This window comes from Lactuca serriola, chromosome 6, assembly GCF_051521515.1.
Source record: "Lactuca serriola cultivar US96UC23 chromosome 6, Lser_US96UC23_V15, whole genome shotgun sequence".
Classification (NCBI taxonomy): Eukaryota; Viridiplantae; Streptophyta; class Magnoliopsida; order Asterales; family Asteraceae; genus Lactuca; species Lactuca serriola.
The window spans coordinates 196494594-196506787 of record NC_136413.1 but is presented as its reverse complement, the minus strand read 5'-3'; the positions used below and the strand labels follow the sequence as shown (position 1 = coordinate 196506787).

The following is a 12194-nucleotide window of genomic DNA, read 5'->3' as shown; positions in this document are numbered from 1 at the left end:
ATATTTACACACCAATTAATAATTACCTTAATTGAAAATAACCAATAAATTATAATATTACTACTCATATAATATTTAATATGTTTCATTTTAAATTCAAATTTTTAATTTTAAATTTCAAATCTAAAATTTTAAATTTAAATAAATTTTTGTTTAAACTTTCATATTTAATTTTTTATTTTATCGAACTCATATAACATACGGGTCTCACACCTAGTATACTATTGTTTATTATTGTTCCTTTCAAATCTGGTTAAAACATTAAATCCTATTAGAAAAATGAGATACTTGTGAACATATAATAATTAGGGTTTAAGCCTAAGGTTCTCTGTTTTAGGGTTTTTCCAAGAGAAATCTTTCACATTACCACCTTACATTTCATAAAGGGTTCACGGTATCCTAAATCTTTCATAATCGTCAGTTCTTCACCCACAAGAGTGGTTGTGTGAGAGGTTTTCTCTCAGGGTTTTGCTAAAATGCAACAATCTTCTGTAAAACACTCCATTTCGTGAAAAAATCAAACGACTTTTATCTTTATAACCAAGAAATGGAGGACGTGGATGATGATTTCGGCGATTTATACGCAGATGTTGAAGTGGAAGCAAGTTCAGCCATGAATGTTGCTCCACAATTTTCTCAATTACAGTTTGTAAGCGATGAAACTGGTAAGCGGAACAGTGCTTTAGAGGCGAGTAGTGATAAAGAGGACAGAGTAAGTGATGGCGATGAGGACGACGACGACGACGACGATGATTTGAATATCGTCTTGAATAGCGACGATGATAGTGTAAGGCATGGGGAGGGTTTAACAATTTCACGGACTAATACAAATTTGCGGAGTGGAGAGTTAGAAGATGAAGACGATGATAATATCGGTAAAGAAGAAATTGCGGGAGGGAAAGCGGTCGGTAATTCGCATTCACTGTACAAGGTGTTCTTTCGATCATGAACTTTATTTGAGTACATATCATTAGTTTATGCTACTATATGGATTGAACTCCAACTTTATAGTTCAATTTGAAATCATCTTCAGTGTCTGCAAATTTACTTCAGCTTACGTTCAATTTGAAATTGAGCATATTAGCTTTATAGGTTTAGATTGAAGTTACATGCATCGTATTTCTGGTTAAATTCTTGATCGTAGTTAGTTACTTATGGAGATTGTATTGCAATTGACCTCCAAGTCTTCTGGTGTGGATTGTGATTAAACTGATTATTGTGACTTGCAATCACAATGATGATCCCAATAATGAGGGTTGAGTGTTGAGGCAAAATTGATCATAGAATATGTATCCTTTGATAATAATCAGAGTTGGAGAAACAAGGAAGAACTTGCTGTAAGAAAACTAATGATTGGGACAAATGTAACATTGCTTACAAGTCCCTTGCTTTAGTTAATTGATTTCTGATACTTGAAATCACAATCACTTTCAAAACTAACATCCAAACACACCCTGTAAGTATTTGATGCCAATGGAAAAATGTAACTATGTAAGTGTAGGATTTGAAAAGCATTGTTTTTGTTTTAAACTTGGAGCTCTAATTTCTAATTGTATTTTTGTTGGTAGTATTCAAGATCTCAATCAGCAGCATATGGAAGTGAATCAAAAGGAAATGGAAGTGTTCCAGCAGCTTATTTGTCTCGGGAGGATAATGGGTATAGTCAGCGATCAATGGGACCTCAACATGCACAAAGATTCTCACTTCCTTGGTCTAGGTGAGTATTGAACATCCAAAAAAAAAGGTGCAATGTGTAATGTGTAAAAAATGCAACTTTATTTCCATGTCTAGATTCTTTTCACATTTGTTGGTTGACTCTTTATTAAAGTGTTTGTGTTTATGTATCTTACAGGAGCATACTAGATGTAAATATTGATGTATTTGAGCAGAAGCCTTGGAAGCATCCTGGAGCAGATATAACAGACTATTTCAATTTCGGGTTGAATGAAGATACTTGGAAGCTTTATTGCAACCAAGTGGTAAAGACTTCTATTCTTTTGTTAACTTTTGTAACTCTTTAATAAAGTGCCTATCTTTCTATATATTAAAAAGATGTTTTTTTTCTTTTTTTTTTTTTGTTGAGGTTCTTGTAATTTTTGTTTCATAACCTCTAATGGAGGAAAGTTTTGTCATGTTATTGGCAGGATGAATATCGTCATAGAGGACCAATGTCAAGTGGGAGTCCAGTGTCAGAGCCTACACAATTAATAGAGGTGAGTTAGATAAAGTGTACTAGACATTATTTTGATGATGAGGATTAGAAGGGCATTTACGTCTTTTCTCCCATTGACATCAGTTCCAGTCCTAGATCAATGCACATTACTTATAAATTCATGGTTGTTTACTGCATACTTATTGTTTCAGATGAAAGGAAGGGCAATTCAGGTAGAAGACAGCATTGTTGAACGACAATCATCCATGGATATAAGGCGTCAACTGGATCGTGATTCAGATGTTATACAAGTATGGACCTATTTGTTGACTGAGGTTTTGTAGTAGCTACATTACATACAACATCTTTTGTTTCACTGATGATGACATGCTTGTATCAGATCACCATTGTGGATCCAGAGGAACATTGTTGTGAGTCAGTAAAAGAAGGATCAGGTAATCTTGAGACTTCTGTTCCAGAAGCATCTACTCATGGAGATGTTAGTGGGGATGATAGAACAGATCATCTTTCTTTTAGTAGTTCAAGTGAAGATGAATCTTTTGAAGGGAATCATTTGGAGACTGATATAGATGCCCTTAAAAGGCGAGAGCAATAACCTCATGCTATTTGTGATTTTATGTCAACCTTAATTTAGTTTTTCCTAATTAAAGTTTTCTTTTGAATGTGTTTAGGGGTTCTAATGGAAGAAGTAGAAGTAAGCCTGTGACACAAGATTCTAAAAAAAATGAAATCCATCAATGTTCAGGAGGAACTGATGAAGCAATAAAAACTTCAGACAACACAAAGGAAAGAACAGGTGAGGATACATGCACCACAGATCTATCCATAATGCCTGCAGAATCATCAGAGGCTGAAAAGAGCCCTAAAAACCATTGCAAATCATTTGAAGATAGGTGGAAATCTTATAGTCATGAGAGGTGTTCATCTACTGAGTTGACTCGGTCATGGAAGCCTGGTTATCATCATTCAGAGGGCTTGAAAATATCAGATAAGTACCATAGATATCATTCAAGATGCCATAGTCCTGTATATAACGATAGGACCCGTAAAGATTCTAAACCCAAATATCACCATGAAAATGATGACATCATCTTCTCAAGAAGAAGAGATGAAGAAAGAAAACATCGGGAGCATAGATATCATGGAAGACACAGTACTCCTGTATATAATCATAGGACCTATGACTATGAGAGACTGCATCCTTTTGATCCTTATAATGAGGAAGGCATGTTATATTCAAAAGAATCAGAACCTCCTCTTGATTATTACCATGGTGAAAGGTTTTCTGAGTATGAAAGATTTGGACCCAAAATGGGTCGACCCGTTTTCAGAAGATTAGAAGAGGAGGAATATTATGATGAACAAAGAAGATATACCAATGAGTTTGGTAAAAGGAAAGGAAATAATGTGCATTTTGGACATAAAGGAATACATGATGAATTTTTTCTTGAACGTGAATATTCCCAAGATATAAAAGGTGAAAATTTTCGATCTTTTGCTTATAATGATGACATGGAAAAAGATGAATATGAACATGTAAATCATGAAGCATATACCAGATGGGAATTTAGAGGCTCTGGAAGAAATGAGAGGAAGGTTGGTAGTCCATCTTCTGAACTAAATAACCCTTTGCCAAATAGGGAAGAATCCCATATGAATAATGGAAGATGGCATGATGACATGATGCCTAGAAGTAGTTTATATGGAAGACAAAGGAGATATGAAGAAGGGGAATTGAGTGAAAGATTTAGATATGATGATTCTGAACCTTTTGATTACACAGTTGATTATGATGATCGTGTGGATGTGGTAAGAAGTAGGGACCACCATTGGCAACCTGAAATGCAAATGAAAGATGATGACATTATGATACCATTTGATGATGCATATATAAAAAGGCATAAATACAAGTTTGAAAGAGCTTCAAATGTTAAGTATGAAGGGAGTCATGAAAAAAGATTCCAAGGGAGAAGGGATCCAGATATTACACATGGAGGGAGTTATGAGTGGGTGTTCATGAATTCACATATGGTTGATGGATCTGTTCATGTTGATGATTTAAAAAATGCAGCAGATGGGTGTGGGGGGTATAAACGGAAAAGGGAAGTAATTAGTGGAAAAAAGTATGGAGAGAGTGGTAAAAAACCATCACCGAGCTGCAGGAATTCATGCTTGGTTGTTCGGGAAGGAAAGGTAATATCTGGGAAACTGATGATGAAATACTATTACTATTACTGTATCAGTTTAATTGTATATATTATATCAATATATGTCATGTCATATATCATATATGGACAATACTTCTTTCATTGCATGTTTTTTGGAGCTACATATATATGTTGTTTCTTAGCTTTAGGGTTTAGGGGGGGCCTTTGGTTTGCGGGATTTGGCTGGAATTGGAATTCAATTCCATTCCAGTCCCATGTTTGGTTGCAATTTGCAAATGAATTGAGTGATACATTTCCAATTTCCATCCCAAAACCATAGAATTCAGTTCCATTCTAAAAACACTCAAATTCACAAGTAAACACCTCTTGCTTCTTAATCTGCTTTCCCTCTTCTACCCCACAAATGGAATGGTATTCAATAATAATTAATTATTTTTTGAATCTTTATTTATATTTAAATGTTTTTCATTTATTGTATACGATGAGGATATTTTGGTGTAGTAATAGAAAGAGAAGAATGGAATTGAATTCCTTGCATCCTCCTCCATGGATGGTGATGCCAATGGAATTGATTTCCGTTGGTTTTGGCAACCAAACAAGCGATGGAATGGAATCTTGAATTCCAGTAGTGTTGGACCTTCTGAATTTCTAATCACTAATGCATGCTGCTGCTGACATTCTATTTCTAACATGCTTTTGTGTTTTCCCCCAGTGTCTTATATCAAGTAGATACAGGCAAATATACTTTTTATCCATCTAATGTTTAAATATCATTACAAAAACTATAGTATTAAATAATAACACGTTTGCATAAATGTATCTTTGTTTTCATTGATGTGGAAGTTTTAGTCATAATAACATAGCAGTTTGATGCCCAAATGCTGAATTTGAAGCAAAATATTGACGAATGTTATGACCTCACGAGCATATGTGTGTTATTTCAGATATGAACTTCACGAATGAATTTACCTATATGCCCTTTTGGTAATTACATACATGTCTTGGTTGAGCATATAACAAACAGTATCAACACTTGACATGTTGTTGTGGCATTGGTCGTGTGCAGTCTTCCAAAAGACTTCCAACAAAAGCAATCCACCAACGTCAACATTTGGACATCGAGGAAGGTCAGATTCTAGACACGGGACCCACAAAAGACGAAAACGGGTCTCATAATCAAAAAGAAAAGACTGGGCTCGACAAATCTCGGATTCTGGAGGCAAGGGCAAAAATGGAAAAACGAAGAGCACGTTTTAACGAAACCACTAAAATGGAATCAGATAACACAACAACAGCAAAAAAGGTTGGAGTTGGGGATTTGTTTCAAGAAAAGGGCTCAAATAAACCACAAAGACCACCTAGAAAGTGGAGATGGGGAGGAAGCTGAAATAATAACTAAAATTCCTTAATTTTTTTGCTACACAAAGGTAAACAGGGCAAGATTTTTTTTCCTGTTCTTTTTGTTATTTGATATAACTGGGCATTCATTAGTTTTTTTTTATTACGATGAAGGTTGTTTTTTAGAAACTTTTACAAGAATTAACGACTTCTACATGTGCTCTATACTGGTTTATTAGTCCATGTTTGTTTCATGCATTCGTGTGATAAACAAAATCCTATAAACTTTTGTCAAAAAGATGGGACATAAACTTGCTCCTGATATCTCGTCTGTATAAAAGATGAGAATACATTCCCTCATCGTCATCTAAAATAACCCTAAAGAACATGTTCAATCTGTTTGTAGTAACCGAGTTTATTGTAAAAAAAAAGCCTAAAGTAAATATACCCTTTTAGATATGCGGCATCATGGTAAATCTGGAGGCAAAGCTCTTTTTTGTTACATTGGACACAACAAAACATGGAGTGTATTTGAAGGGCTCCTTATAAGAACATATGTAACTTTTTGTCCCATGTAGAAAGTTAGAACAAGGCATGTACTCGCTCTTTATTATTATTATTTTTGTGCGAAAAACGTGAATGACATTATTTAGTTGAACCATGTTATTTTTGACATTTTAGAAAAGGGCTCTTTGTGTTTGGATTCGCATTTCAAGGCATTCGTTGGCGAGCAAAGATGCAAACGAGACCATATGAGCTCAAGTTAGATAGGCTAAAAAGTAAAAAATCGATCTTGATTTGATGGTAGGACGAGTGTTTTTGGGCTTGGCTTGAGGAAGATTGTGACTTTGATTCAATAGTTAAATATTCCAAAAATATCTAACAATATGCATGATAAAACAAGCTTGATTAAAAGCTTGGTTTTTATGGTTTTATTGGTAAATATGTGAATTTATGTATCACGTAATAACTTTTTTTTTAATAATCATATGTGAATTTGAATATCTAGTAAGCTATATTTGATTAACAAACAATTATTTCATTAGTTTATCAAACCAAATTCTAAATTATTCAACACATCAACAACAACATCAATATGTCCTCAATCCTATAAATTATGGTAATGAAAGGTAGGATAATGGGTAGTCGTTATTCAAAAGTAAGGAGACTGCAAAAGTAGATGACCTCTAATATGAAGAAACAAAAATAAATTAATATTATAAACACACCCACACCAAATGATCACTGCATATAAAACACTATGCAACACCGGTCCATAATGAATATAATGAGGGCAAGACTAAACACATAAATATTGTATTGATACATAAGTATTCGAAAGTAAACAAGTCGATGAGAAATACTAGTAATACAAATACAAAGTAAACATGTAACACTAATAAGTAAACGGAACTTAATGGCAAATTCAACGAAGGCAAAATAAACTAGTCCCGAGATTACTCTTACAATTCGACACACACAATTTTAATTTTTTTAGTATGTACAATAAATGGATTGTATAATAAATGAATTTCAGTTATGTAGTCTATATGGTTAAAAAAAGACATGTTGGTGACCCCTTTGATATTTTTATACTTTAATATGCACTCTTTTCACTATTCGGATTTTTAAAGTGAAAACTATAAAATGGTCTTTACGAAACTAACAATTAAATCATTTAAATTCAAAATAAAATATTAAAACCATGTATTTAGACTTTAATTGATTAGGGCGTGTGCTATTTGCATTTTGCAAATGGAAAAGGTTACCATTCCCTCCAAACTCCCGCCAAAATTTCCATCTACCCAAACTAGGGTTTCCACCGCCAATGGTTAAAAGTCACAGTTCAGAACCAAAGTGGAGGTATAAATCATCAATCATATGTTCATTTTTCGTAATTATAACTGATTTTAGTCCTCGGATTCAATACCGATCAATCAATTAAACATGGCAGCCATGGAGGTGGATCAAGAACAGAATCACGATGTAGAAGATGATCCTTTCCTTCGATTTGTGGATTACTCGATATCTGTATTATCCCCAGCGGATGACGAAGATGTAGTTGATGAAGAATCTAGTAGACCTGCCTGGAGCTGGGTTGCTGGTCGGATTATCAAAACTTGTAAAGCTTATTCAAGTGGAGTCACACCCGCCATTCTCCTCTCTGAACTATCGCAGGTTCTCTGGAACAAATTTTTGGAGTTTTGGTTTCAATTTTGTTTTTTAATTGGATTCTAGATTTGGGTTCAATATTTCTTATCGAAGAAATTATAAATTCAAACCATCATTGTATCAACAGAACTAAAAGAAAAGCACATTCCTTTGACAGACAAACAAACCGCTATTGTGTAAATTGGGGGCGTTTGGATGTGCGTTTCCAAGGTTTTTAATGTGATTTCTGTATTAAATTTTGAAACTTGTGTCTTTAGGCATGGGCTGAGAATCTAAGAGGTGGGTATTCTAAGAAGAAAAGGCCAGAATGTATTGATCAGTTGCAAAAGAAGCATAAGAGAGGAAAGCTTCCCAACACAGTTACAATCGATTCAATCTATGAAAAGAATTTCTTGTCATTGACTAATGTTCTTGAGGTTGTCATAGTTGATGCTTTTCTTCTTCCAGGTATGTTCAAACCCCAAGTCATTGAATGCGAATAGACTAATTAACACTATTTGTTTTGCAACTACAATAACAAATATCTGTTTTTCATTTTTTACACTACAAAATAATGTATATTTATTTATATTGTAAGGGTAGATTTTCACGACACTTCTATTCTAGTTATAAAATAGGACTGACAGGCAAAAAATGATCAAATTACAAGGGGTAGTTGCAAAACAAGTAGTGTTAATTATGATGATGATCAATTGTTTTCTTTAGGGACAAATTTCTACATGCTAACCTTGGGAGATTTTTGGAGCTCCAATACTATTGATCTTTATCTTCATCGCAGGTATCATCATAATTTCAAGTGGCAATTTCTTTGATAGATAATATGATTTTCTTGATTTATAATATTTTATCAGTAGCATTTAACACAGGTTTTATGACTTGGCTGACCTTAAAAATGGAATATTGAGGAAAGGGCGAGAGATTTTCCTTACTGGATGTTATCTTAGAACAACCTCTTGTGGATCAGGTCGCCTACGTCTTCTACCAACTGAATATCTACTCATAATCCTAAATGAGGTAATTCCTAAACTTACTGTGGGTCCTACTGATATAAATGCTAGATCCCTCCATCTATTAGATTCTTAAAATACTCTTTCCAAAAAGACAACTTGCATATCTTTAGACAGTTTAAAATAGAAAAGTTCAAACGAGTAGAGTTTATTATGGGAAGCAAACTTGGATATGAAATGTGTATAATACAAGGGTAAAATGGTCATTTGACAATGGTGATTAACATTACAGGATGAAGATGATGATGCAATGCTGCTTGCAGCACAATTCTGTTCTGATTCTTTATCTTCAGTTTCTGTTGATGCAGGAGTCTCGTATTCTTTATATGCTAGGTAAAGCCTTAGCCGACACCAAATTGACCATATTACCCTTTTTTCTATTTAGTGACTTGAAGACTGGAATTTATATGAACAATGTTTGAGACTTCATACTTATATTAATAATTAAGTTGAAACATTTTTGTTGCTTAATCTGTACAGGATCGAGTCGATTGGATGTTTAGAAATTCAGGGGAAGTTTGGTAGCTTGCAGAGGAAACAAATTACTCTTGTAGACAATGATAATTTCAGGGTAAAATTTGTACTATGGGGTGATCAGATCATGCTTGCCAATCTTTTCAGGTAAATTAACACCTGTTTAATTTATTAGTCTTTGTATAAAAAGACCATATCAACCCCCTTAACTCTCAACTGTTTGCAACTTTTATTCTTTTCAACTTAAAACAACTTAATACAATATCTCTATCTGGAGTAACTGTGTATACATAACAATTCTTTCTTTTTTCGTCTTACTGAACTGTCTGAATGTGAGTGAATGACCATTTTAACCTTCTAGACTCTGAATATGAGTAAATGATCATTTTATTGTTGTGCATATTATAATCAGTAATGAAGTTTGTTGCAGTGTAGGAAGTTGGCTAGCTTTGGATCGACCATTTGTTTCAACTTGTATTGAAATGGATTCATCTGAAGAAATATGTCTGGAATATGGGAGTGTTACTCAACTCTATATGGTGCCTTTCATTCGACATGAAGAACAAGTAATCAATCTTTTTTGTCCACCATTATTAAAACAATATATATATATATATATATATATATATATATATATATATATATATATATATTAAAAATGTAACTTTATTAACAAAGAATTGTTTAGGTATCTGTGGCATCAACACAAAATCATTATCAAGGGTCAAAAGTGTTGACTGCAGTTGACCCAAGTCAAGGAACTAAAGTTTCTCAAGTCACCTTGCCATGTGATTCTCGAGGAGCCATTGACTTCAGTAGCTACCCTTTCAGGGTAAGTAAGTTTGATGTTTACTTTTTAGCCTTAATTACAATATACTTGAAAAATCTTTGATATGTGCATTTCTATGATATTTTTACATTCCATTTTTTTTTACAGTTATTTGCAGGTGATCTTAGAGATAAGATGACTAGCATAAGCATCTATGGCACAGTTACAGATATTAAAACCACAAATAATCAAGAATCCATATTCTTGTTGAGAATTCAAGATCCAACTGGAGAAATATGGGCCAACCTACATTTTCTCAAATCATGGTATTATTATTATTATATTTTTATCTCTTTAATTTTTCCCATCAAGAAAACATATAGTTTATTATCTGTTCCATGTCTCTTATTAGGTCATTAGGGAAATTAAGCATTGGTCACACAGTATACATTGCTGGCTTAACATGCTCTATCACAAAACACAAGAGGTGAGAACATATAAAATCATGTTGATTACTAAATTATTTTTGTGTGTCAACCTTTTGACTTTTGAGCTAAAGATTTACTTAAACTGTGTGAAAAAAAAAGTATACCTATCTAAAGGTTTGTATTAATATCCCGAAAACTAAAAGTTATTTTATTTTTATGGAAATCAGTATCGAAGTTTCATGGCATGAGAAAGAAGGCGGATCTTTTTTTGTTAACCTCAGTTGCTTACCAGCTTTGTTAAACTCTTCATGTCTTCACAAATCCTCCACACTTTCAGATCTATCAGTATCACCCAAAACTAGCAACACACATGTATGTCCCTTTTTATATCTTCACATTATATTTAATACATGCTTATATGTGATGTGTAATTGTATATACACTCTTTCAGGTGTGTCGAATTTGGCTAGAAAACATCGAACCCTGTGATGTAAATTTACGATATTGTCACTCATCATGTGGACACTCGGTTACAAAGAAACGTGGGTCCCGCTGCAGCTTCTGTGGTTGTGACTGTGATGATGATGATGTCATCCATAGTTTCCATTTAAAAGTCACGATTGCAGATGATACTGGGAAAGTTATAGCCTGGTGCACAGACCACACAGCTACTGAGCTCCTGCAAATTTCTCCTGATGAATTCTACAACTTGCCTGAGGTATTTCTTTATTATTACATTTTCTCTTTTTACAAAATACTATTTATTATGCATTTATTGAAGGTGTTATTATTTTATTTGTAAATGAATAATGACAGGAAGAGCAAATAATGTATCCGTCTTCTCTTGAGCATGAGAGGTTCATCGTTGCATTGGTTAATTCTGGATCAGCGGATAATATCTCCAATTGGGAAATCACTCAGGCATTGAAGTCCGACTAAAATATCAAATCTTTTTATTTTTGTTTTATTTAGCATCCAACAATATTGAAATTAAAAAAAAAAACAGACCAACTTTGGTTGCTATTTGTAACGCTAAGGACTTGAAAATCTATAACTTATGTTATACCCATAATGCTTTTATGATATCATTAAAAATTAGTCATGTTATTATTATATAAACCATGTTATCATGGAATAAATTATAAAGTTAAAAATCATGTAGTTTGAATTTTTTTTCGATTAGCCACCAAATTTTATTTTTATTTATTTTTAACTTTTTTATTTAAGAACTATTGAGAATTTGATTTTTTTTTAAACCACTGTAACATGATGATTATAGATTCCGATTAGGGTCCTAAAAACAATGGTAAGTGATTTACGGAAAATAAAGAGATGATAATAAACAATCTTCCTATCTAATAAATGAATAGAGTTAATCTCATTCCGTCATGTGTCAAGCTATTAAATCAATAATACGCCACGTGTCATTGTTTTGGTTCTCCAATTTCAATTTCATTTTACAACTTATATTCATAAATACTCATAAATTCTTATATGGTAACAAAATATATCAAAATATGTCAATATTACCCACCGCACCTATCCCCCGATTAAAAAATATTTATCAAATTTGGTTAAATTTATTATGTTTATATTTTTCTTTTATAATTCCTTATTTTTTAATAATATATGTTTATTTTAACAACTTAGTTTTCTGATTTATAT

At 33.1% G+C, this 12194-nt stretch overlaps 2 protein-coding genes across 7 annotated transcripts; both read left to right on the top strand.

The window, feature by feature from the left end:
* Positions 1-336: 336 nt before the first annotated feature.
* On the top strand, positions 337-6562 carry LOC145057742 (uncharacterized). Of its 5 annotated transcripts, none has more exons than XM_079005629.1 (9): positions 337-931; positions 1569-1717; positions 1853-1979; positions 2145-2213; positions 2365-2463; positions 2553-2755; positions 2845-4366; positions 5286-5325; positions 5408-5534. In XM_079005629.1, exons 1-8 carry the CDS (start codon positions 548-550, stop codon positions 5289-5291), a joined length of 2559 nt encoding a protein of 852 aa, XP_078861755.1. In that variant the 5' UTR covers positions 337-547; the 3' UTR covers positions 5292-5325; positions 5408-5534. The 5 variants fall into 5 exon arrangements, with proteins under 5 accessions (XP_078861755.1, XP_078861754.1, XP_078861753.1 ...); XM_079005627.1 differs by lacking the exon at positions 5286-5325 and adding an exon at positions 6361-6562 and having other exon boundaries at positions 340-931; positions 5408-5768; XM_079005626.1 differs by lacking the exon at positions 5286-5325 and adding an exon at positions 6136-6320 and having other exon boundaries at positions 340-931; positions 5408-5768.
* An 847-nt stretch (positions 6563-7409) lies between these two features.
* On the top strand, positions 7410-11631 carry LOC145057741 (Nucleic acid-binding proteins superfamily). Of its 2 annotated transcripts, XM_079005623.1 has the most exons (14): positions 7410-7542; positions 7634-7857; positions 8109-8298; positions 8557-8629; positions 8718-8865; positions 9091-9191; positions 9339-9479; positions 9763-9898; positions 10021-10164; positions 10270-10427; positions 10514-10588; positions 10757-10901; positions 10981-11247; positions 11346-11631. In XM_079005623.1, exons 2-14 carry the CDS (start codon positions 7636-7638, stop codon positions 11466-11468), a joined length of 1923 nt encoding a protein of 640 aa, XP_078861749.1. In that variant the 5' UTR covers positions 7410-7542; positions 7634-7635; the 3' UTR covers positions 11469-11631. The 2 variants fall into 2 exon arrangements, with proteins under 2 accessions (XP_078861749.1, XP_078861748.1); XM_079005622.1 differs by lacking the exon at positions 7410-7542 and having other exon boundaries at positions 7549-7857.
* Positions 11632-12194: the final 563 nt, after the last annotated feature.

What these genes read in the sequence shown, in the direction of transcription:
- LOC145057742 (XM_079005627.1), top strand. Translation starts at nt 548, where the DNA reads ATGGAGGACGTGGATGATGATTTCGGCGATTTATACGCAGATGTTGAA. An exon ending in ATTCGCATTCACTGTACAAG is followed by an intron (nt 932 to 1,568) that starts GTGTTCTTTCGA and finishes TTTTGTTGGTAG; the next exon opens with TATTCAAGATCTCAATCAGC. An exon ending in TTCTCACTTCCTTGGTCTAG is followed by an intron (nt 1,718 to 1,852) that starts GTGAGTATTGAA and finishes TGTATCTTACAG; the next exon opens with GAGCATACTAGATGTAAATA.
- LOC145057741 (XM_079005622.1), top strand. Translation starts at nt 7,627, where the DNA reads ATGGCAGCCATGGAGGTGGATCAAGAACAGAATCACGATGTAGAAGAT. An exon ending in CTACATTTTCTCAAATCATG is followed by an intron (nt 10,428 to 10,513) that starts GTATTATTATTA and finishes GTCTCTTATTAG; the next exon opens with GTCATTAGGGAAATTAAGCA. An exon ending in CCAAAACTAGCAACACACAT is followed by an intron (nt 10,902 to 10,980) that starts GTATGTCCCTTT and finishes ACACTCTTTCAG; the next exon opens with GTGTGTCGAATTTGGCTAGA.